Here is a 23,918-nt window from a genome sequence, read left to right on the forward strand (position 1 = left end):
TCCTAAAATATGACAAACTTTTGGTCTGTGGGGATTTTAATATCCATATTTATTGTCCTTCTAATCAGCTGGCTGATGATTTTAAAAGCCTTTTGAACTCTTTTGGTCTAACACACGTTGTGGATGGACCAACACATAATCTTGGACACACTTTGGACCTGGTCATTCCTCGTGGGCTCTCAGTTTCCCTTAAGGACATATCAGACACTGCTATCTCAGATCACATTCCTGTGATCTTTAAATTTTCTGCTCCTCTATCTGCTGGTAAGCCATTTGTTCCTGCCTCTCGCCACTGTTTGGTCACCTCCTCGATGGTGGGGGAATTTGCTACTGCCTTCATGGACTCTCAGTTTTATGCCATGAATGGACTGGTTTCTCCTTTACTCCCAGAAAACATCCTCTCTTCTTTCCCCTCCACATGCACAGTAATTCTGGACTCTGTTGCACTGGTAAATCAAAATCTGACCCCTGGTTAAATGCCACTACCCTTGTTCTCAGGTAACGCTGCAGACAGGTGGAGAGATGGTGGGAAAAGGACAAACTACAGATGTCTCTGGGTATTCTGAGGGACCATTTAACAGGCTATCAGAAGGCTGTAAAGGAGGGCAAAAAGGGCAATATTTGTTTCATATCATTTCTAGCATTTGTCATTGTTCCAGAGTGTTATTTCAGACTACAAACTCAGTTGTAAACCTGTGTACCCTCTGTTTTAATGGACGCTACAACCGTGACCTGTAAGGAGTTTCTTCAGTTTTTTATTGACAAAGTCTCATCAGTCAGACAGAAGGTGATCAGAAATGTAATGTTGAATTGTTTGTACTTGTGCACATTCTGCTGTGCTCGAGCAGTTTGAGCCTGTTTCTCTTTCATTTTTAGCTTGGGACTCCGGCGAGGGCAGTCGCATCTCCTCCTCTTCTTCTGTGCTTTTCTGTCTCTGCTCCAACCTTTAAAAGTCCCAATTTCACCAGACTGTGAACTCTTCAAAACTATATTGGATTAAACCATAGAATTGATCAGCTGGTCTCTGAATGCTATTGACACCATTTTTTTCAACAAGGAAATCAGGCCTGGGGGACTCTGCGTGCCCAGATGGAACCTACCTGTGGGCTACGCTCTCAATGCCTGGGAGAAGTGGCGTGTTGCCTGCTTGGTGCCACTTTCTGTGGAGGACGTCGAAGACTTATTTATATTTGATTTTACTGTGGGGGGGGCTGGTACTTATTGGTTTATGTGCTGCCCTGACCTGCTGGACATAAGTTGGAAACATCACGGATCAAATGTACACCTTGCAAAGGAAGATGGTCAAAGACTAGGGACTACTCATAAATTGGATTTGGTCGGTCAGAGGCGCTGCAAATGTGTTCTCTGCTCAACCCTACACATGGCAGGCTTATCAGCCTCCGAAGGTCTGTAGAGAAAATTTCTTCTCTACAAGAGTCAAGACAGAAGTCAGACTACCAGAGAAAGAAATTTTAGCTGAGGAAGCTTCTGCGATTAGAAGCAAACATCCTCGTGTCAAGCAACCCAGTCTAGTCAAAGATTCAAGCTTCTCTACTATGGAAACCATCTGGACAATTGAGAGCCTTCACAGAACCTCACCTGGACTTGTCAGTTTTATCCAATTTTTAGACCTCTGTCTCATCTGCCATTTCTGTCTAAGGTTCTAGAAAAGGTTGTTTTTGTACATTTAAAGTAGTTTTTAGAAGACGATCACGTCTTTGATACTTCTAGTCTGGATTAGATCCTGACACAGCACTGAGTCGGCACTTTTCAAAGTTCATAATGACATTACTTTATCGGTGGATGCAGGAATCCTGCTGTGCAGGTTCTGTTGGACCTCAAAGCAGCTTTTGATACTGTGGATCATGCAGTACTTGTTTCCGCGTTTAGAACATTTTATTGGCATTCAGATAGTATTTTGCCGAAAGGAGTTTTTCTGTTGTGATTGGTGACCTCTCTTCATCGGCTGCTCCTCTGTGTTGTGGAGTGCCACAGGGTTCTATTCTTGGGCCTATTCTTTTTTTCTTTGTGCATTTTGTCTTTGGGGTCAGTTATAGCCCAGCACAGCCTGTCCTTTCATTGCTATGCAGATGATCTGGAAATCTGTCTGCCTATGAGGACTAATGGAAGCCACGCTTTGTCATCATTATTTAATTGTATTCATGATGTAGTGCGATGGCTGTCCCAAAACCTTCTTTACCTGAATGATAGTAAAACTTATCCCATTGTGTTTGGGTGTTCTGGCAGGCCAAGTGCGGTAACACCAAACTTTGTTCCTCTGGCTAATTATGTAAAACCAGCCGTCAAGAATTTGGGAGTGATATTTGACAGCTCAATCAACAGGTAAACCCTGTTTTTTCCAGCTTCGTCTTCTGGCTAAAGTAAAGCACTTCCTCAGTAGACGTGATCTTCAGATGGCCATTCATGCACTCATCAGCTCAGACTTGATACTGTAATGCACTTTATTCTGGCATTAATCAGTCTTCTCTTGCACGTCTCCAGTTGGTACAGAATGCTGCTGCTTGTCTTTTAACAAACCACTTCTAGACTAGACATGAGCATATTACACCTGTCCTGTACTCACTGCACTGGCGTCCAGTTCATTTTAGAATTGATTTAAGATTTCAATGTTCGTTTTTAAAGCTATTAATGACCTCACACCTCCTTCCTTGTCTGACATTTTATCTCTGTGCACTTACAGTGGGACATTACGGTCGTCTGGTCAGCTTTACTTAAGTCTTCTGAGGTCAAATATAAATTCTGGGGTTATGGGTTTTTGCGGTAGCTGAACCCAGACTGTGGGACAAGCTACCTCTTGCCTTGTGCACTATTCCTGACCCGGAGCACTTTATAAATCTAAGTAAGGACTTATTTATTAACTGGCTTTTAACACCTAGTGGGGAGGTGAGTGCTGTTATTGCTTTGTTGTATGTGTGTTTTATTTTTATGAATCTGTGTTTTTACTGCTAAGCACTTTATAAATAAATGTTGATTGATTGAAAGGTGCTCCAGGGTTAGCGCCTTTGTGATCTTTAGTTGACTCTAAAACGTTTAACACTTTGTAATGTCACTCCTTCTTGCAGCATTTAAGACGTGTTGGTGTTGAGGACACCAAATAATGAAGTGTCTCAAGTGCTACTTTCTCATTCTTCCTGCAGACGCATCTTAAGTTGTCCAACAAGACAGGGTCATTGTTGCATTTTTTTATTACAAAATTGTCCCCAGTCCAGCACCCGTCCCCTCTGCTTCTGCAGCCATGTCTTTGTAATGTGTGCAGAATGTGGTTTTGTATTGTCTTGTTGTTAAATTCATGGACGTCCCTGCAAAAGACGTTGTGGTGAAGGCAGCACATGCTGCTCTAAAATTTCAGTGTAGTTTTCTGCATTAATTCTGCATCACAGAGTGTAAATGACCTTTGACAAGGACACTGACATGACCTCAGACCAGGACAGATCCTGGCCTTTGAACTTGTTACTGATAACAGTCTTCACGGTCCTTTTTTCTCTTTGAAGTTTCTGCAGTTCCGCCTGAGCGGATGATGCCGTTCAGCTCCGTGATGTTTCTCACGCAGGTCTGTGTTTTAGGTATTCAGGAAGGTGGCGTTTTCCATAGTCAGCGGCAAACATACCACAGTGACGGTTACCCCTGAAAACCTGCAGGACTATGTGGGGAAACCACTCTTCACCGTTGATCGAATGTATGATGTCACACCGCAGGGAGTGGTATGGGGCTAGCGTGGACCGCTATGGGTGAGACCCACATGCGTCACAGTGAGCAGCAGTCTGCTGCGTGTGTGGAAATCAAACTGTGCGTGTGCTCATGTGTGCAGGAGGGTCGACCATGTTCATTGAGACGTCGCTACGCCGTCCTCAGGCAGCAGGAGAGTCGAAGGGAGACGGGTCGCTCGAGGTCACAGGTCAGTCAAGAACTGAATTATTTTTGTGCACCGGTAATCATTACGTGTGGAGTTACACATATGGTTTTGTTTTTCCTCACTCTTTGTTAATTTTTATTTGTTATGATCATCATTCAAATTTGAATTCATATTTATTATTTTCTATAGCGCCAGCTCATGATGAGATCACCTCAAAGCCCTTACACAATACTGAAAACAGAGAAAAAATTAAATTAAAAGAAAATTAAAAACACACAAAAAAGATAAAACATAAGAGCACAAAATAAAAACACATAATAACACAATAAAACTAATGATAAAACAAGGAAAACATATAGGTTTCAGTCTCGATTTAAAGGTCTCCACATTATCAGACTGCCATATATGTGTGTGGAGATCTTTCCACAGAGCTGGGGCATGGTAAGAGAAAGCTCTGACTGGCAAATTCATAAAAATCATGAATTTGTTTAAATAAATGTGTCAAAGGAAGGTTCCATTTGCCAGCAAAGCAAAACCAGCAGGAGACGAGCTGAGAGTAAAGCAGAGTTGTCCTCTTAATAGTAGGGCTGAAACAATTATCGAGTAACTCGAATAATTGAATTACAAAAAATGTTTGAGGCAAATTCTGTGCCTCGAAACTTCGTTTAACGTTATAGTACATATGCCAGGCCTGTGTGTGGTGCTGTAACATCCCCAGAACAAAACAGAAGACTAGAGCATGCGCACAAGTCACGTAAACGCTAATCAAATTAGCGCCTAAAGCTACAACTTTCCAACGTGACACACAGCGTAAAATAAAGCCTTTTAAGAGAAAGAGGGTCCACACTGATCATCTGAAATAGACTGACTGAGCATCTAAACTGAAGCCGTGTCTTTGTCTGTTTTTAAAAAACACACGGTCTATTCGACTTGGGGAGTGACCCGGCAGCCGAGTACCCACAGTCGGAAGCCGGCTGCTGTCTCTCTGCGCGGTTTGAGGGGCTCTCAGCAGAAGTCCAGTCTTTCTTCTGTGTTTTGCTCAGACTTGCACTGTTTCACTTTTTAATTTTTGCTTTTTTTTTTTGGGCAACACACAATGCTTCACAACCACGGTAACTTAAATAAAAAAAAAAAAAAAACACTGACTGCAAGGCTTGCATGTTCAAAGAGGATTAAAAAAAAAATCACGCAGAGACCCAGTCCACCAACCTTAAAAAATTATTTAAAAAAAAAAGGTTAAATTTGGCAAGTTGGGGGGGGACAAAACAGAAATCCACATCCCATTGCCATTTCAGCAAAATGTCAAGACTTTGGCACAGTGACATTGTGCCATTGCTTAGGGAGAGCCCTGGACTATTGATGTTTAAAAACACCAAACTACTTTTTATCCGATTACTCGATTAATTGCCAGAATAATCAATACAATACTGGATTACTAAAATAATCGATAGCTGCAGCCTTACTTCATACAACAAGCACAATAATCCTTCAGACAGACAAAATATCAATGAATTTGTTTTCTTCACTGATTCCACAAGGGAATGCTGAAGAGGCAGACGGGTCCAATCAAGAGCGAGTGGCAGGAAACCCGTTTACCACAGAGCCTGTAGCAGTCAGCGGTGTGATGCAGAGCCGCGCTGGTGTTCCACCACATCTCCTGGGGTGGTGTTGCACAGAATGAACTGGAGTGTCTTGTTGCTATGGAAACAGGGTGGCCATAGCAACAAGACACAACATAATGAACATTCAAGTTGAGCCATGCCAGTAGAAGAACGTAGCACCGTAGACTCCAGGCCTTGGTTGGCATGTTTCACTTGGCCATTGCATGGGGGTTATAACCATAGGACAGACCAACAGATGTGCCTAATGCTTTCCAAAAGGGGGGGGGGCATTTAACTGGAAGCTACGTGGTGATGTGATGGAGTTTGGCAGCTCATGTGGGTGGGCACCTGAAACATCCTTTCACCTGGTCAGAATGACCATCTTCCACTGCTGGAAAAGTCCACATTGCAGTAAGTGTGTTGTGTGAAGACCTGGATGTGTTCAGATCTCTGTGGGCGGACACACCTAGTTTTGGTCTGGTTGTTCCAACAGTTTGCTTACCAAGGGAGTGGCAGTTGCTGTGATAGACCCGTTCCTTCCACTGGTGTCACATGTTTGAGCATCAGACTCACACATTCATTCACTAGGTGGAGTGTCTGTTGTCTCAGTTGATGCTCCGACTGTGATGAGTGATATCTCTCTGAGGGAGACCTTTTATTGACAGTTTCACTCCGTGATTGGTGACTGGCCTGAAGGTGACACTTTACTGGTCATGAGTGATTTCAGTGTGACCACTGGCCCTGACAGGGCTGGTTATGCGGACAACATTGGTCCACATGGATCTGGTAACTGTGCAAACAGCCTGGGTCTCCAAGTTGCTGGATCCTGGTTTCAACAAGCAGATGTACCCCCTGGACATGGTAGATAAATACCATTTGCCAAGGAGATTGACTATGTCCTTGGGCGAAAACTGAAACAAACTGGACAATTCTGCAGAACGGTAAGGTCTACAACCCCTGGCAAAAATTATGGAATCACCGGCCTCGGAGGATGTTCATTCAGTTGTTTAATTTTGTAGAAAAAAAGCAGATCACAGACATGACACAAAACTAAAGTCATTTCAAATGGCAACTTTCTGGCTTTAAGAAACACTATAAGAAATCAAGAAAAAAAAGTGTGGCAGTCAGTAACGGTTACTTTTTTAGACCAAGCAGAGGGAAAAAAATATGGACTCACACAAACTATGGAATCACCCTGTAAATTTTCATCCCCAAAACTAACACCTGCATCAGATCATATCTGCTCGTTAGTCTGCATCTAAAAAGGAGTGATCACACCTTGGAGAGCTGTTGCACCAAGTGGACTGACATGAATCATGGCTCCAACACGAGAGATGTCAATTGAAACAAAGGAGAGGATTATCAAACTCTTAAAAGAGGGTAAATCATCACGTAATGTTGCAAAAGATGTTGGTTGTTCACAGTCAGCTGTGTCTAAACTCTGGACCAAATACAAACAACATGGGAAGGTTGTTAAAGGCAAACATACTGGTAGACCAAGGAAGACATCAAAGCGTCAAGACAGAAAAATTAAAGCAATATGTCTCAAAAATCGAAAATGCACAACAAAACAAATGAGGAACGAATGGGAGAAAACTGGAGTCAACATCTGTGACCGAACTGTAAGAAACCACCTAAAGGAAATGGGATTTACATACAGAAAAGCTAAACGAAAGCCATCATTAACACTTAAACAGAAAAAAACAAGGTTACAGTAGGCTAAGGAAAAGCAATCGTGGACTGTGGATGACTGGATGAAAGTCATATTCAGTGATGAATCTCGAATCTGCATTGGGCAAGGTGATGATGCTGGAACTTTTGTTTGGTGCCGTTCCAATGACATTTATAAAGATGACTGCCTGAAGAGAACATGTAAATTTCCACAGTCATTGATGATATGGGGCTGCATGTCAGGTAAAGGCACTGGGGAGATGGCTGTCATTACATCATCAATAAATGCACACGTTTACGTTGATATTTTGGACACTTATCCCATCAATTGAAAGGATGTTTGGGGATGATGAAATCATTTTTCAAGATGATAATGCATCTTGCCATAGAGCAAAAACTGTGAAAACATTCCTTTCAAAAAGACACATAGGGTCAATGTCATGGCCTGCAAATAGTCCGGATCTTAATCCAATTGAAAATCTTTGGTGGAAGTTGAAGAAAATGGTCCATGACAAGGCTCCAACCTGCAAAGCTGATCTGGCAACAGCAATCAGAGAAAGTTGGAGCCAGATTGATGAAGAGTACTGTTTGTCACTCATTAAGTCCATGCCTCAGAGACTTCAAGCTGTTATAAAAGCCAGAGGTGGTGCAACAAAATACTAGTGATGTGTTGGAGCGTTCTTTTGTTTTTCATGATTCCATAATTTTTTCCTCAGAATTGAGTGATTCCATATTTTTTTCCCTCTGCTTGGGCTAAAAAAGTAACCGTTACTGACTGCCACAATTTTTTTTCCTGATTTCTTATAGTGTTTCTTACAGCCAGAAAGTTGCCATTTGAAATGACTTTAGTTTTGTGTCATGTCTGTGATCTGCTTTTTTTTTCTACAAAATTAAACAACTGAATGAACATCCTCCAAGGCCGGTGATTCCATAATTTTTGCCAGGGGTTGTACAAAAGTGACTAGTTTGTGAGTTCCGACCACAGATGTGTGGTTTCCCTGAGGATTCATCTGAAGTCTCGCAGGCTGCTGCCTGCTCAGTGCCCAAGATTAAATCTGGCCATACTTCAAAATGAGACTGTTTCTCAGGAATTTGCATGCAGTCTGTCTGGACAGACATGGACACAGCTGGTGATCCCAAAAGGTAGTTGGTCTTCTTCCGTAACCAGACCCTCAAAGTCGCTGAGGATTGTATTGGAGTCACCTCCTTATAGGAGGAGGTGTTTCATATCTGAGGTCAGTCTAAATATCATCCAGAGGAGTCATAGTGCAGGCCCAGGTTTATGATGAATAACCCAAAATGACCAAATGAAGTGGAGCAGTGCGGCAGGTTACCTGAGCCAAAGTGCTGTCACCCATTGTGAAAAATAGGTTCCAGTGAGATGGCCTCCCTGGCACAGGAGGAGTCCCAAAAAGCTGTCTTCAGACCCAGAGTCCGAGTGCTGGCAGACTGTTATCCACAGATGCTGCTGGTTACCCTAACCCTCACCCAGACTGGAACCTGGAGAGTGAACTGGGTTTCGAGGAGAGTGTGGACTGACTCACCTACTGATGAACTCTCCGTTTTGGTCAAAGTGTGTAAAGGCAATGAGGCATCCTTGTTTTCATGAGTATTTATGTACATTAAGCTGCTGTAAGTTAGGAATAGTTGTGGACAATGATCACATGAACCTGCTGCTATTTGGCCTCTCCAGGTCACCTGGGAGACGTCATGAAGGAAAGCGCCAAGATCGCATCAACATTTGCTCGCACATTCCTGATGAGGCAGGAACCTGAGAATCACTTCCTGCTCAACAGCCACTTGCACCTGCATGTTCCTGAGGTACCATCACTTCCTCTTTATTATTGCTCTCGTTTAGACACACTCTTCTCAAATCGTGAATCCTCACATGTGAAGATCTTCATGAAGGAAAATGATTCTCAGCTGCCATCTTCAAAGACAGTTGATTGGAATTTTGATGTTTTGTTTTTTAATGCATCATATTTGTGAATTACAGATATAAGTGGGGTCTTGGGGTTATACCTAATCAATCTGTGAGGGGCGCTGCAGGAGTATACGAGGTCTGTCCATAAAGTAACGGTCCTTTTTATTTTTTTCAAAAACTATATGGATTTGATTCATATGTTTTTACGTCAGCCAAGCTTGAACCTTTGTGCGCATGCGTGAGTTTTTCCACGCCTGTCGGTTGCGTCATTCGCCTGTGAGCACGCCTTGTGGGAGGAGTGGTCCAGCCCCCTCATCGGATTTTCATTGTCAGGAAATGGCGGAATGATTTGGGCTTTTTTTCCATCAGAATTTTTTCAGAAACTGTTAGAGACATGCAGCTGGAAACCATTCGAAAAATTTATCTGGCTTTCGGTGAAAATTTTACGGGCTTCACAGAGAATAAGGAGTGTTACTACAGCTTTAAGGACGGCCCACAATGGCACGCGCTCCGAGCTGCGACGATGAGGCAGAAACCACCAGATCATTTCTAAACGGATGGCTCTGTGGAGCCGGGACTGTCGTGTGCAATTTCTCTGGTTATCACAAGAGCTGGACATCAGCCATTTTCCGGCAGATTTCACTTTTAACAAGAGATTTTGTCATGGAAAGCCACGCGGAGGCTTCGCACGTCACGACGGAGCTGCTGATGGAGCGAGACAAAGGAACACCTCCGTTTCGGAGTGTTAAAGGACAAGTTGGGACATACCTATCTCGGCTTTCAGTGCTTACCAGTCGAGTGAGTATAAGAGAAATTGTGGAGAGCTGGACATGTCCCAACTTGTCATCTGGCACTCCGAAACGGAGGTGTTCCTTTGTCTCGCTCCATCAACGGCTCCGTCATGACGCACGAAGCCTCCGCGCGGCTTTCTATGACAAAATTACTTTTTAGATGCTTGTTAAAAGTGAAATCTGCCGGAAAATGGCTGATGTCCAGCTCTTGTGATAACCAGAGAAATTGCACACGACGGTCCCGGCTCCACAGAGCCATCCGTTTAGAAATGATCTGGTGGTTTCTGCCTCGTCGTCGCAGCTCGGAGCACGGCGCGCCGAGCGCCATTGTGGGCCGTCCTTATAGCTGTAGTAACACTCCTTATTCTTATTCCCTATTCCAGCTGCATGTCTTTAACAGTTTCTGAAAAAATTCTGATGGAAAAAAGCCCAAATAATTCCGCCATTTCCTGACAATGAAAATCCGACGACGGGGCTGGACCACTCCTTCCACAAGGCATGCTCACAGGCGAATGACGCAACCGACAGGCGTGGAAAAACTCACGCATGCGCACGAAGGTTCAAGCTTGGCTGACGTAAAAACATATGAATCAAATCCATATAGTTTTTGAAAAAAATAAAAAGGACCGTTACTTTATGGACAGACCTCGTATAGTACCAGGTCCGATGCAACACGTGTTCTGGTCTCTATATGACCAACGTAGGAGCTGTGTCCACATTCCCGGCATTACATCAGACGTGTTCCTAGTGGGTGTTGGACTCCACCAGGGCTGCCCCTTGTCACCAATCCTGTTCTTGATGTTCATGGACGGGATTTCAAGGTGCAGTCAGGGATCAGAGAGTGTCCAGTTTGGTGACCTCAGAGTTTCATCTCTCCTTTTTGTGGATCATGTAGTTCTGTTGGCTTCATCAGGCGGTGACTTCCAATGTCACTGAGCAGGTGTGAAGCGACTGAGATGAGAATCAGCACCTCCAAATCTGTGACTATGGTCCTCTGTCAGAAAAGGGTGGACTGTCCCCTCTGGGTCAGGGAGAGTTACTGCCCAAGTGGACGAGTTTAAGTATCTCTGCCTCTAATTCATGAGTGGGGGTGAATTGGAGCGGGACATCGATCAACGGATTGGTACAGCATCTGATGTTTTACAGATGCTGTACCTGACCGTCACGGTGAAGAAGTAGCTATGCTGGAAGGCATGACTTGATTTCAAATTCAAATTTATTAATTTATATAGCGCCAGTTCACAGTGAGATAGTTTCAAGGCGCTTCACACAACATAATAAAAACAGAAAAAAACTGAATTAAAAATTTAAAAACACAATAAAAAGACAAAACCATAAAAGAATACAAGAATAAAAACACATAACACTATTGATAAAACAAGAAAAACAAATGAGTCTTTAAACGTGATTTAAAAGTCTCCACAGTATTGTATGGTCTAGTGCATGGGTGGCCAAGTTCGGTCCTCGAGAGCCACATTCCTGACACTCTTAGTTGTCTCCCTGCTCCAACACACCTGAATCCAATGCAAGGCTCATTAAAAGTCTGCCAGCTTGCACTCGACCGAGACGGACGCACTTTTCTCTTCTCCCTCCCTCCTTATCTTTCCTGCTTTTGTGGCGTGTTGTCTGTGAGGCTGCAGCATTGCTCTTCTGGAAACGACAAAAATGGATCTGTTAAAGTGGTCTCTGAACGCAATTGACACTATTTTTTCTACAAGATCTTCGGGAGCGGAGGACCCGACCTGTCCTGCTGGGACGCATGTGATGGGTTACGTGATGGACTCGTGGAGGAGATGGCAGGTCATGTGCCTTTACATGCTTTCTGTGGAGGACGTTAAGATGTGTACATATTCGGCTTGGTGGTGACCGGCTTTCTGATGTGTGGAGCGGGGCACTTGCTGGTTTACCGAAAAATCAAGAAAGTGGAAGCAGCTTTGATTGGTCGTTCCAAGCTGCCCTATATGATTGATTCGATTGGGAAGGCAGTGGCTGCGCAGTCGGCGGGGGTTAACCGCGCATTGGATGACATCTCTGGGAAGATCGCAGCCCTGGAAACCCGCTTTGACCGTCTGTGAAGACCACATTCTACATTCAGCGCATTGAGAGCCACTCTGTTCTCAGAACTGTGGAATCTTTCAGGCGTCTGTTAATCTGGCTATTCATTTGGCTTCCCCAAATACAGCTGCACTTCAAGGTCGCTGTGATAAGATACCTCCTCAGAAGAACAACACTCTTATGCCTCGCTCCCTGGTCTTCCCCCCTCCCCTCAGCTTCTCCAGCTCTGACGTGAACTGTGACTGTCCAGGACTTTCTCAGCCTGCGCAGGGCTGTTCCCTTCCCCCCCCCCAGACTGTCGAACAAGGCCGTCGACGGCGCCGAAACTGGCTGCCTTCCGGAGTGTTCTGATAAACTGGTCCTTTCAAATCTCGGTTGTCGTCCTGTGTCCTTGTTTGTCTCTGTGATTATTGGTTTTTTTGTGCTGATGGGATTTTTTTTCCTCATTGCCGCTGTGTAATGCAGCGGCTATGAGGGGTTTTTTTCTTCTCCTTTTCCCTCGTGTTTTGCTTTATATATATGTTTTATGTACCGGGCCGGCCTATGTGTTGTGTGTTATGTGTGTTGTTTGTTATGGGTCGGTGTTGGTTTGCTCAGCCCTGCTGTTGACCAAGGCAGGGATGTACATCTGGAGCTGGTCCCCGGGCGCCTAATGACGACCTCTGCTCCTACTGGCAAATAGGATGGGTTAAATGCAGTAGCCACATTTCATTGTGCAGGAAAGTTCTTCTGTTCTGTGCATATGACAATAAAATTTCCTTGATCCTTGAAGAGTGTGAGGAATGTGGCTCTCGAGGACCGAACTTGGCCACCCCTGGTCTAGTGGTTAAGGTGTTGGGCTTGAGACCAGAAGATCCTCGGTTCAAATCCCACCTGACTGGAAAATCACTAAGGGCCCTTGGACAAGGTCTTTAATCCCCTATTGCTCCCAGTGTGTAGTGAGCGCCTTGTATGGCAGCACCCTGACATCGGGGTGAATATGAGGCATAATTGTAAAGTGCTTTGAGCGTCTGATGCAGATGGAAAAGCGCTATATAAATGCAGTCCATTTACTATTTATCCGACTGCCGTATGTGTGCCGGGAGATTGTTCCACAGAGCTGGGACACGGTAGGAGAAAGCTCTGTGACCGGCAGACTTTATGACCAAGGATAGGAGTGTAAATTTACCAGTAAATTTACACTCCTATCCTCACCTATCGTCATGAACTTTGGGTCATGACTGAAAGAATAAGATCACAGATACAAGCGGCAGAAATGAGATTCCTCCATTGGGTATCTCGGCTTACACTGGACAGGGCGAGAAGCTTGACTATCTGGGAGGGATTCTGAGTAGAGCCGCTGCTTCTTGGTTCAGGTACTTCACCAGATACCTGGTTCGGGTATCTGGTGAGGAGGCCCCTTGGTCATCTCCCTAAAGAGGTCTTCTAGGCACGTCCAACTGGGGGAAGGCCCTGGCGAAGACCCAGGACTCACTAGAGACATTATATTTCCCAGCTGGCTTGGGAACGCTTCAGGATCCCCCGAGAAGAGTAAGCCCCCTTTACACACGACAGCGTCAGTTACGTGACTGTAGTCCTCTTCAGAAAACTCACTATTTTGTCTTATTGATGTTCTGAGAGTCAAACTCTGGATGGGGGAAAAAAGGACAAAACTGTGGTTAGTCCACAGTGAACTTATTGTATCTACTTATATATTAAAATGTTCCACACAAGGTGTTTTCATGATGGTGCTGTCATGAACACAGCAGTAAGAACAACAACAAAAAAGAAAAAACAGCACACATGATCCAAACTGAATGTTCACATACAGAAATATGGAAAAACAATTCATGTAATATTTAGATGGTTTTGTCTTCGGGGCTCAGCTTAGATTACATGTCTGACATGATGCGTCCTTTCAGAGACAGTCGAGCTTCATGTTCACTTATGCGGAGCTTTCAGAAGCCCAGAATGAACCATCAGCTGCAGGAGAAGTAGAAGACAAATCTCTCTACCTTACCACTCAGTTTTTAACACGCACAAAACTTTCTGATGAACTTGGCAGACATCAGCTGACAAGGAACTCATTTTACACTTTTAAAAAGAACTTTATTTATAAAAATCATGGCACAGACTCCTATCCCCTCCAGTATGGAGGGGATAACGATCAGCATGTTTCTGTCCATCTGTCCGTTTTCACTTAGTGTGATATCTCAAGAGCCAGTTAACCAATTTCATTCATATTTATCATAAAGGTGTACTTGGCTGATCCCCGACACTTTGTGTTACTGATTTGTGGGGACTTGGGGGACATGTCATCTCCTGATGACTCACGTTCAAACTCATGCCCCTCCAGTCATGTGTCAGTGGACGATCTGCTGTCACAGCAGTGAAAATGCTGCGGTCCTTACGTGCCTGTTGGCCGGTCACGGGGTGAGGTAGTTATGTCTCCTCCTGCCTTGGCGACTTTTCTGCGGACGTCAGGTACAGCTTCATACTTCACGACAGCCATTGTGATCATGGCGGTGTGTGAGCAGATACCGAGCAGGCTTTGGAAGGTCCTGGCAGCAGCTGTACAGCTTTTTGGTGACATGCAGCCTCAACATGATTTCATGACTGAACAAGGACTGCAGACCAGACCGTCCATGTGAAACGGGGGTTTTAGAGGACTTGGCCAAGGATAGGGAAGTGTGGGAGGAGCTGCTTGGTCTGCTGTCATTGCAACCCTGATAAGAAGAAAATAAATATTTGTCAATTTCATGGACACAGAATTTGACCTGTTTGTTAGTTCACATGTTTAATCACTAAATATTTACTATTTACAGTGGGATGTAAAAGTTTGGGCACCCCTGATAATTTTCCTTTAGAAATCACTGGTTGTTTGGATCAGGAATTTCAGTTAAATGTATCATATAGCAGACAAACACAGTGATATTTGAGAAGTGAAATGAAGTTTATAGGATTTACAGAAAGTGTGCAATAACTCTGAACAAAATTAGGTAGGTGCATAAATTTGGGCACCCCAACAGAAAAAAATATATCAATATTTAGTAGATCCTCCTTTTGCAGAAATAACAGCCTCTAAATGCTTCCTATAGCTTCCAGTGAGAGTCTGGATTCTGGTTGAAGGTATTTTGGACCATTCTTCTTTACAAAACAACTCCAGTTCAGTCATGTTTGTTGGTTTCTGAGCATGGACAGCCCCCTTAAAATCACACCACAGATTTTCAATAATATTCAGGTCTGGGGACTGAGGTGGCCATTCCAGAATGTTGTACTTGTTCCTCTGCATGAATGGCTTAGTAGATTTTGAGCAGTGTTTAGGGTTGTCGTCTTGTTGAAAGATCCAGCCCCCGGCGTAACTTCAACTTTGTCACTGATTCATAAACATTGTTCTCAAGAATCTGCTGATATTGACTGGAATCCATGTGACCCTCAACTTTAACAAGATTCCCAGTACCTACACTGGCCACACAGCCCCACAGCATGATGGAACCACCTCTAAATTTTACTGTAGGTAGCAAGTGTTTTTCTTGGAATGATATGTTCTTTTTCAGCCATGCGTACTGCCCCTTGTTATGTCCAAATAACTCAATTTTAGTTTCATCAGTCCACAGCACCTTGTTCCAAAATGAAGCTGGCTTATCAAGCAACTCTATTTGTGGCATATACAGAGAAAAGGCTTCCTCCGCATTACAGCATCTCTTTGTGCAAAGTGCACTGTATAGTTGAATGATGCACAGAGACTCTGTCTGCAGCAAGATCATGTTGTAGGTCTTTGGAGCAGGTCTGTGAGTTGACTGACTGTTCTCACCATCCTTCGCTTCAGCTTATCTGAGATTTTTCTTGGCCTGCCACTTAAGGCCTTAACTAGTACTGTGCCTGCGGTCTTCCATTTCCTCACTATGTTCCTCACAGTGGAAACTGACAGCTGAAATATCTGAGATAGCTTTTGTATCCTTCCCCTAAACCATGATGTTGAACAATCTTTGTTTTCATGTCATTTGAGAGTTGTTTAGAGGCTCCCATCTTGCCACTCATTAGAAGAGATGCAAAGAGGGGAAACAAATGCCACAAATGCAAATGGACACCTTAAGTACCCTTTCTCATGATTGAATTCACCTGTGTAAGGAAGTCAAGGGTCAAGGAGCTTACCAAACCAATTTTGTGTTACAATAATTAGTGCTAAATGTATTCAAATCAATTAAATGACAACAGTGCCCAAATTTATGCACCTGCCTAATTTTGTTTAAATAATTATTGCACACTTTCTGTAAATACTAGAAACTTTATTTCACTTCTCAAATATCACTGTGTTTGTCTGCTATATGATACATTTAACTGAAATTTCTGATCCAGACAACCAATGATTTATAAAGGAAAATCACGAAAATTATCAGGGATGCCCAAACTTTTACACACCACTGTATATTTTACATACTAGCAGCTAACACGGGGTGGGGGGGGGTGTTCGTTAGCTTTCTAGGATGTCTTCGTTAGGCACACGTGGCACATAATGTGGAAACAACTTTGTAAATTTGTCATAGTCCTCATAAATATGTTCTTCAGCTTCACTCAACATCGCGTTTTTCTTTGGTCTGTCTGAAGGGGGCAACGCCCAAGGATGGACCAAGCGCTGGCTGCACCATTGTCACAGCACTGTTGTCGCTGGCGACCAATCAGCCCGTCCGTCAGAATGTCGCCATGACTGGTGAGGTGTCGCTGACGGGCAAAGTGCTGCCAGTCGGAGGAATCAAAGAGAAAACCATTGCTGTGAGTACAAATATGTCCTCTCCACATCTGTACAGCGACCCGCCAGAGTTGGCGCCTGACCAAATGTTGGTCTTTTATAAAACCTTTAAAGAACACACTCAGAACACTTTGTAATTCATTAAAAAAAAAAACGGTGGTCGTCTTCATGTCGCATTTCCGTCATGAAGTGACGTGATGTCACATGACCTCACCTGTTGTCTCCCCCAACTCAACTGACTCTCTTCAAGGATTTATACAAACAAGGTTTATGGTTTATACAACTTTTTAAAATGTGTCAGGAAAAAGTTTATCCAATACGTCTTTAAAAGTGTGTTTCTCCGTATTTATCACTCCTGAAGAATATATAAGCTTTTTAATGGCACTGCAGTGACTTCCTGTCCCCTCAAGGGATGACTTGTAAAAGACATCAGCATGTGTTGCTGCCAGATCCACCATGTTGTAGAACCTCCCTGGGTACTGGATGGCAACCACCCAGGTAGACAGTCAGTCTGTCCCGACCTCTCCAAAGTAATGGCCTATCTGCTGCAGCCAGGTGAAATGTGGGCATAGCCTTGATCTTCTCCAGCTACTGGGGTCCTGAACACTGAGACTCCTGTGTCTTGGATCATGTCCAGAGAAACTCACCACATGGACAAAATTGTGGTGTCTGATGTTCCCTCACAGTGTCAGTGATCCTCCTGATTTGTGTCTCACTAAGTAACTGTTCACTGGACACAAAGAAGGACCCAAATATCCTCCACAGAGACCTGGGACCAGAGACACCCAGTCCTCACCTGAGGTTACTGGTTAGAGTCCAAGTCTGACAACCAGTCAGTGAGACAGGAAGCACCAGGATCCTGAAGACTCGGACCTTCATTCTCCTGCAGAGACATCAGCATCGCCAAACACCTCTGACCTTTGACCTCATAACTCCACAAGCTCTTCCCAGGCATCTCTGGCTCTCAGTCTGAGGACCCAGAGACATAAGTGTCTCTTGCTTTTTTTGCATAGAAGTTAAGTAATGGAGTATTTTCAGACTGTGACTGAATGCGTCTGCTGCCGATGGCGGTCGTTCTAACATCGAGGAGCTGTCCGTCCCAGCGCTTCCTGTACCTATATCCGTGGAAAAAGAGAAATAAGGCTTGTGTGAAATAATTTATTAATAAAAATTAATAAAATTATTAATAATTTATTTTCATTTATATAGCGCCAAATCACAAGAGTTGCCTCAAAGCGCTTCACACAGGTAAGAACTAACCTTACCAACCCCCAGAGCAACAGTGGTAAGCAAAAACTCCCTCTGAGGAAGAAACCTCAAGCAGACCACACTCACAGGGTTGACTCTGCGTGGGCCAAGCTACAAACATAAATTACAGAACAATTCATAGAACAATTCACGGACGAATATACAAGAAATGCTATTGGTGCACAGGACAGGAGGATCGCCAACACGAATACAACTCCCATCGCTGGATGGAGCTGCACCTTAAACAGAGAGAAAAAAACAGAATCAGGCATCAGAAAGACAAACAATACTGTATAATTTGCCAGCATTAAACAACAAGAAAAACAGAGAAATACTAAGGTGATCGCCGGCCACTAGCCCCAAACTTCACTTAAAGACCCAGAATTTAGGTAAAGTTGAGGCCGCAGCCCGCTCCAATTACTAATAAATTAATTAAAAGAGTAAAAAGCGTAAAACAAAACTGTACCAGTATGCTAGCCATATGAAAGGGAAAATAATTGTTTCTTAAGTCTGGACTTGAAAATCTCCACAGAATCTGACTGTTTTATTGACGCAGGGAGATCATTCCACAGAACACGATAAGAGAAAGCTCTGTGACCCGCAGACTTCTTATTCACCTTAGGGACACAGAGTAGTCCTGCACCCTGAGAACGTAAAGCCCAGACCGGTACGTAAGGTTTAATTAGGACAGCTAGGTAGGGAGGTGCCAGTCCATGAATAATTTTATAGGTTAGTAGCAGAACCTTAAAATCTGATCTCACTGGTACAGGAAGCCAGTGAAGGGATGCCAAAATGGGTGTAATGTGGTCGAACTTTCTGCTTCGTGTCAAAAGTCTGGCTGCAGCATTTTGAACCAATTGGAGACCCCTAATGCTAGACTGCGGTAAACCAGAAAATAGAACATTGCAGTAGTCCAATCTAGAAGAGATAAATGCATGGATCAGGGTCTCAGCATCAGCCATAGACAGGATGGGAAGAATCTTCGCTATATTTCACAGGTGGAAGAAAGCAGTCCTAGTAATATTTCTAATGTGGAGGCCAAAGGACAATGAAGGATCAAAAATTACCCCAAGGTTCCTCACTTTGTCAGTGTGATGTATAACACAAGAGCCGAGGCTGAGCGTTAACTGGTCAAATTGATGCTCATGTCTCACTGGACCAAGAACCATCATTTCAGTCTTATCAGAGTTTAAAAGTAGGAAGTTTCTAGACATCCAACTTCTCACTGCTGCAAGGCAATCTTCTAAGGATTTTATGTGAATGAGATTACCAGCAGTACCAGACCCCTGTGGAATCCCAAATTTCATGTCACTAAGGTTAGAGGTAGTGTTACTGTACAAAACACAGTGAGAACGACTGGTCAAGTATGACGTCAGCCATGCAAGGGCACTCCCAGTAATCCCAAAATGATTTTCCAGCCTATCAAGTAGAATATGATGATCCACTGTATCAAGTGCAGGACTGAGATCTAACAGCAACAGAACCATAGTAGTGTCCGAATCCATTGTATGCAGAAGATCATTCACCACTTTAGTGAGAGCCGTCTCTGTGGAATGATATTTTCTAAAAGCAGACTGCAGTGGCTCAAAGAGATTATTCTCAGTTAGTCTACGAGCTGCCGTGACACCTTTTTCCAGAATTTTAGAGAAAAATTATAGATTTGAAATCGGCCGATAGTTTGTCAATACACTAGGGTCAAGATTAGGTTTCTAAAGTAATGGTTTAATCACTGCAGATTTGAAACATTTAGGAACAGATCCAGACGTTAAAGAAAGATTAATAATTTCCAGCACATTTGGCCCAAGAGTGCACCACAGGTCCTTAAACAGTTTTGTTGGTATAGGATCAGATAAACAAGTTGTGCTTTTTGTTGACATTAAGAGTTTTGTCAGCATGCCTAGTGAGGTACTATCAAATTCTGTAAATCTAGGTAATACCTCAGTAGTGGCGCCCATCTCAATAGCAGGGTGTAGTGGCTGGGTTAAGGCATGCCGGGATATGTTTAACCTGATGTCTTCTATTTTCTTCCCAAAGTAATCCAGGAAATCTTGTGCTGTAAAAGGAGAGCGAACTACAGGTGGTTGTCCATGCATAAGTGTTGCCACCGTGTCGAACAAGAACTTTGAGTTATGCTTGTTTTTGTTGATCAAATCAGAGTAGTAAGTCCGCTTTGTAGCCAATAATGCATTCTTATAGTCTAAGATAGCATCACGCCACGCAAAGTGAAATACTTCTAATTTTGAACGACGCCATTTCTGTTCTAGACATCTTGCTTTATGCTTGAGGTCACGCAGATAACCATTGAACCAAGGTGACTGTGATTTGGGGGAGCGTGGTTTCAACACAGGTGGTGCAGTCATGTCGAGTGTAGTTTTGAGCACTGAGTTTAAACTATCCACAAGTCTGTCTACTGATTGGGTATTTGTCAAATGTGAAGCTAAGACATCAAGCAGTCTAGCTTCGAGTTCAGTCTTAGTTGAGGAGTTGATGAATTGCCGTAATGATATATAAGGTTGTTGTTCCACTAAACACGGCAGCGAAACTGTAAACTTAATAAGTGAGTGATCAGACACCACTGGTGTAAGAGGCATGATGTCAATATTCGTGACAGCAATACCACATGCGAGAACAAGATCCAGGGTATTTCCACTAATGTGCGTCGAATCTCGAATGCATTGCCGAAATCCTAATGCATCCACAATTTCCATAAATGATTTGCAGAGGGGATCAGAAGGCTTATTTATATGAATGTTAAAGTCACCAATGATCAGAATGTTATCTACACTAGTTGACAGGTTAGAGATGAACGCACCAAATTCATCTAAGAATTCAGAATATGGGCCAGGAGGCCTATATACAGTGACAAAGTAATACTGCTGATTTTTATTCTTCTGACCTTGGCAATGTGTAATATCCTGAGCAGAGCGGAGAATCAGATGCTCAAACGAGTGATATTTGTAACCCCCAACAGCTAATAAACTAAACCTAGATTTACAAATAAGAGCAACACCCCCGCCTTGCTTCGCATCATGAGGGACGTGACTAAATGTATATGCTAGTGGGCAGGCCTCATTTAAGGGGAGGACAGCTGTAGGTTTAAGACAGGTTTCACATAGCCCAGTCATTTCTAAGTGATGATCAGTAATTAGATCATTGATCAACAATGACTTTGAGGACAGTGATCTTATGTTAATGAGACCCAGTCTAAGGAACTCAGTGGGGTTGACAGTTGAACTGTTCGGGTTTAGGGCTGGTTCCAGAGTAGCATATATAAGATGCCTAGAAGTAGGTTTAGGTTTGAGACATACCACGTGCGTTGTAGGTAGCAGACACAAAATCTTTGCTATTGCTGGAAAACCCACTGGGCCGTCCTCAATTTCAACATCATCCAATATAGTAATGGGTATTACATTTGGAAAGCATATCCCTCTAGGATTTTTATGGGCACGACTACGGAAGCAGGCCACAGTCTCAACTTGTTGAAATTCCCTCCCTGGCAAATAAACTGCACTATCACCATAGTGGATTTTCCGCACTAAATTCCCCGCTAAGCTAATGGATTCCACACCCACATTTGTCATAGGCCTTGCAGGGTCTCTAATCATCTGCTCCTTGGCCTGCTGTAGATTCCTAATGTTACCCTCCCTGTAGAGCTCTATCTATGTTCGCAGACAAGATGGCAGCACCTTCTCCAGTAGGGTGGAGGCCATCCGGCATCAGCAAGCCATGGCGGCCCCAGAACGAAGGCCAGTTATTAATAAAGCTAAAGCCTTGCTGTCTACAAAACTGTGCCAGCCACCTATTTAACAATGTCAGCCTGCCAAACACCTCATCAGTACCCCGGGAGGGGAGGGGACCAGAGACTATTAATCGATGCCGACACATCTTTATGGCAAGGTCACAAGTCCTCTCTATGTCCTTTTTTGTGACCTCTGAGTGCTTCATCCTGATATCATTGGTGCCAACGTGAATAACTATGTGACTATATCTCATGTCATGTTCCTTCGTCTGTCTTCCATTCTGCAGCTTCAGCACCCTAAGATGAGATGCAATGTCGGGAGCTCTGGCCCCTGGAATACATTTAACGTCAGCCAGCGTCTGTAACCTGACTTTGCGGGTGAGAGAATCCCCTATCACTAAAGTCCGGTGTTTCGGCCTGGAGGCAGGAGTAGAAGTCACTTGTGGGCTCAGAGAATTCACATCAGGCAAATCCAAGGGGGAGAACCAATTCACAGTTCGCACTGGCGAGTGTGATCGGGGTGCCACAACCGTGCACCAAGCCCTACGGGGCTTCCTCTGCTGATGCTATTGGGCTCACTAGCCGGCCCAACACTAACCTCATCTGGAGTGCCCATAACATATAACTCCACTGAGCTAAGAAGCTGCTCTAACTTACAGACACGGCTCTCTAAGAGAGCCACCCTGTCTTCCAACATCACACAGGATTTATGGAGGTGTAAAGTAGAATTAGTAGTGTACTTTATGCACTTAGAAATTCAAGAATGTAGCCAAGCAAACACGAGCTAACCAATAACGGATAAACTAACCAGTCCTAAGGCTCACACAGACGCAAATAAATTAATTAAAATTGACAGCAGTTACACTGAAAAACTAACAGAAGTATTAAACAGGTTAAAAAGCAGCAGCTATAAAATACACTAAACAGTTAATTAACTAACAGGAGTGTAAAAAAAATGAAATGAAAAAATGACGGGGGTCCGAAATAGCTAACGCAAGCTAACCGCTAGCGAAAATGCTAGCCGCTCCTAAGATTTTACACAGGAGTAAAATAATTACTTAAAATTCACAGCAGTTCGACTGAAAAATGAACAGAAGTATTAAACGGGTAAAAAAGAAACAGCTATAAAAAGTAACGACGGAGAGGGCAGGGGTCGACCTAGCTAGCGAGAGCTAACCGCTAGCGAATGCTAACCGCTAACGAATGCTAACTGCTAGTGATTCACAACAGGACTGTTGTTAAATAACGTTCAGAGTAGATACAATTAATAACCAGAAGAGTGCTAAACAGAAATAAAAGAAGCGTATACAACCGTGTGAAGTTCACAGCAACAAACAATCCGTCAGAAACAAGTTGCCAGATCTGTGAAAATTATGCACAAGTTTAGGTCACTCTATTGTGGATTTAATACAGCAAGTTATTGTTTATAAGGCTGTGTTATTTATGTCTCCCCAAGTATAATTTACAGGTGTTTAAAATCGATTTTAAAATGTTTGATTCACTGTGCCCCGGACACTAATTCACAGGGCACAGTGAATCAACTTAGAATATAATGAAAAAACACATGATTATAAAGATTTCTTCAAAGTAATATATGCAAAATATATGCTGATGCATATGCAAACTTTAATCCAGCAAACCAGCTATGTAATGTCATCCATCCATCCATTTCTTCCGCTTTATCCAGAGACGGGTCGCCGGGGCAGCAGCTCAAGCAAAGTCGCCCAGACCTCCCGATCCACACACACCTCCCCCAGCTCCTCTGTGGGAACCCCGAGGCGTTTCCAAGCCAGCCGAGAGATGTAGTCCCTCCAGCATGTCCTGGGTCTTCTCCGGGGCCTCCTCCTGATGGGATGTGCCCGGAACACCTCTCCAGCGAGACGTCCAGGGGGCATCGGGAAAAGATGCCCGAGCCACCTAGGCTGGCTCCTTTCAACATTGAGGAGCAGCGGCTCGACTCCGAGCTCTTCCCGAGTGACCAAGCTCCTCATCCTGTCTCTAAGGGAGTGTCCAACCGTCCTGCAGAGGAAACTCATCTCCGCCGCTTGTACTTGCGATCTCGTTCTTTCGGTCATGAGCCAAATCTCATGACCATAGGTGAGGGTCAGAATGTAGATCGATCGGTAAATTGAGATCTTTGAAAGTGCTGATGTCCACATCATCTGCCTTTTTGTGAAAGTCAGACGACGTCCCTGATCAACAAAGCCTTCACGTTGGAAATGATCTGGTTGTTTCAGCGGGGTGTGAGCCTATCGATGGGGGCTGGGAGCGCGCCGCGCTCTCAGG

General features: G+C 43.8%; 1 protein-coding gene across 1 annotated transcript in view; it reads left to right on the forward strand.

The window, feature by feature from the left end:
* lonp1 (lon peptidase 1, mitochondrial) overlaps nucleotides 1-23,918 on the forward strand; it is a 180,969-nt gene that overhangs the window by 140,016 nt on the left and 17,035 nt on the right. The window contains exons 19-20 of the mRNA XM_034180189.1: nucleotides 8,840-8,967; nucleotides 16,504-16,668. Coding sequence (XP_034036080.1) covers nucleotides 8,840-8,967; nucleotides 16,504-16,668 — 293 coding nt within the window. The remainder of the gene's footprint in view (nucleotides 1-8,839; nucleotides 8,968-16,503; nucleotides 16,669-23,918) is intronic.

Source organism: Thalassophryne amazonica, chromosome 10, assembly GCF_902500255.1.
Source record: "Thalassophryne amazonica chromosome 10, fThaAma1.1, whole genome shotgun sequence".
Taxonomy (NCBI): Eukaryota; Metazoa; Chordata; class Actinopteri; order Batrachoidiformes; family Batrachoididae; genus Thalassophryne; species Thalassophryne amazonica.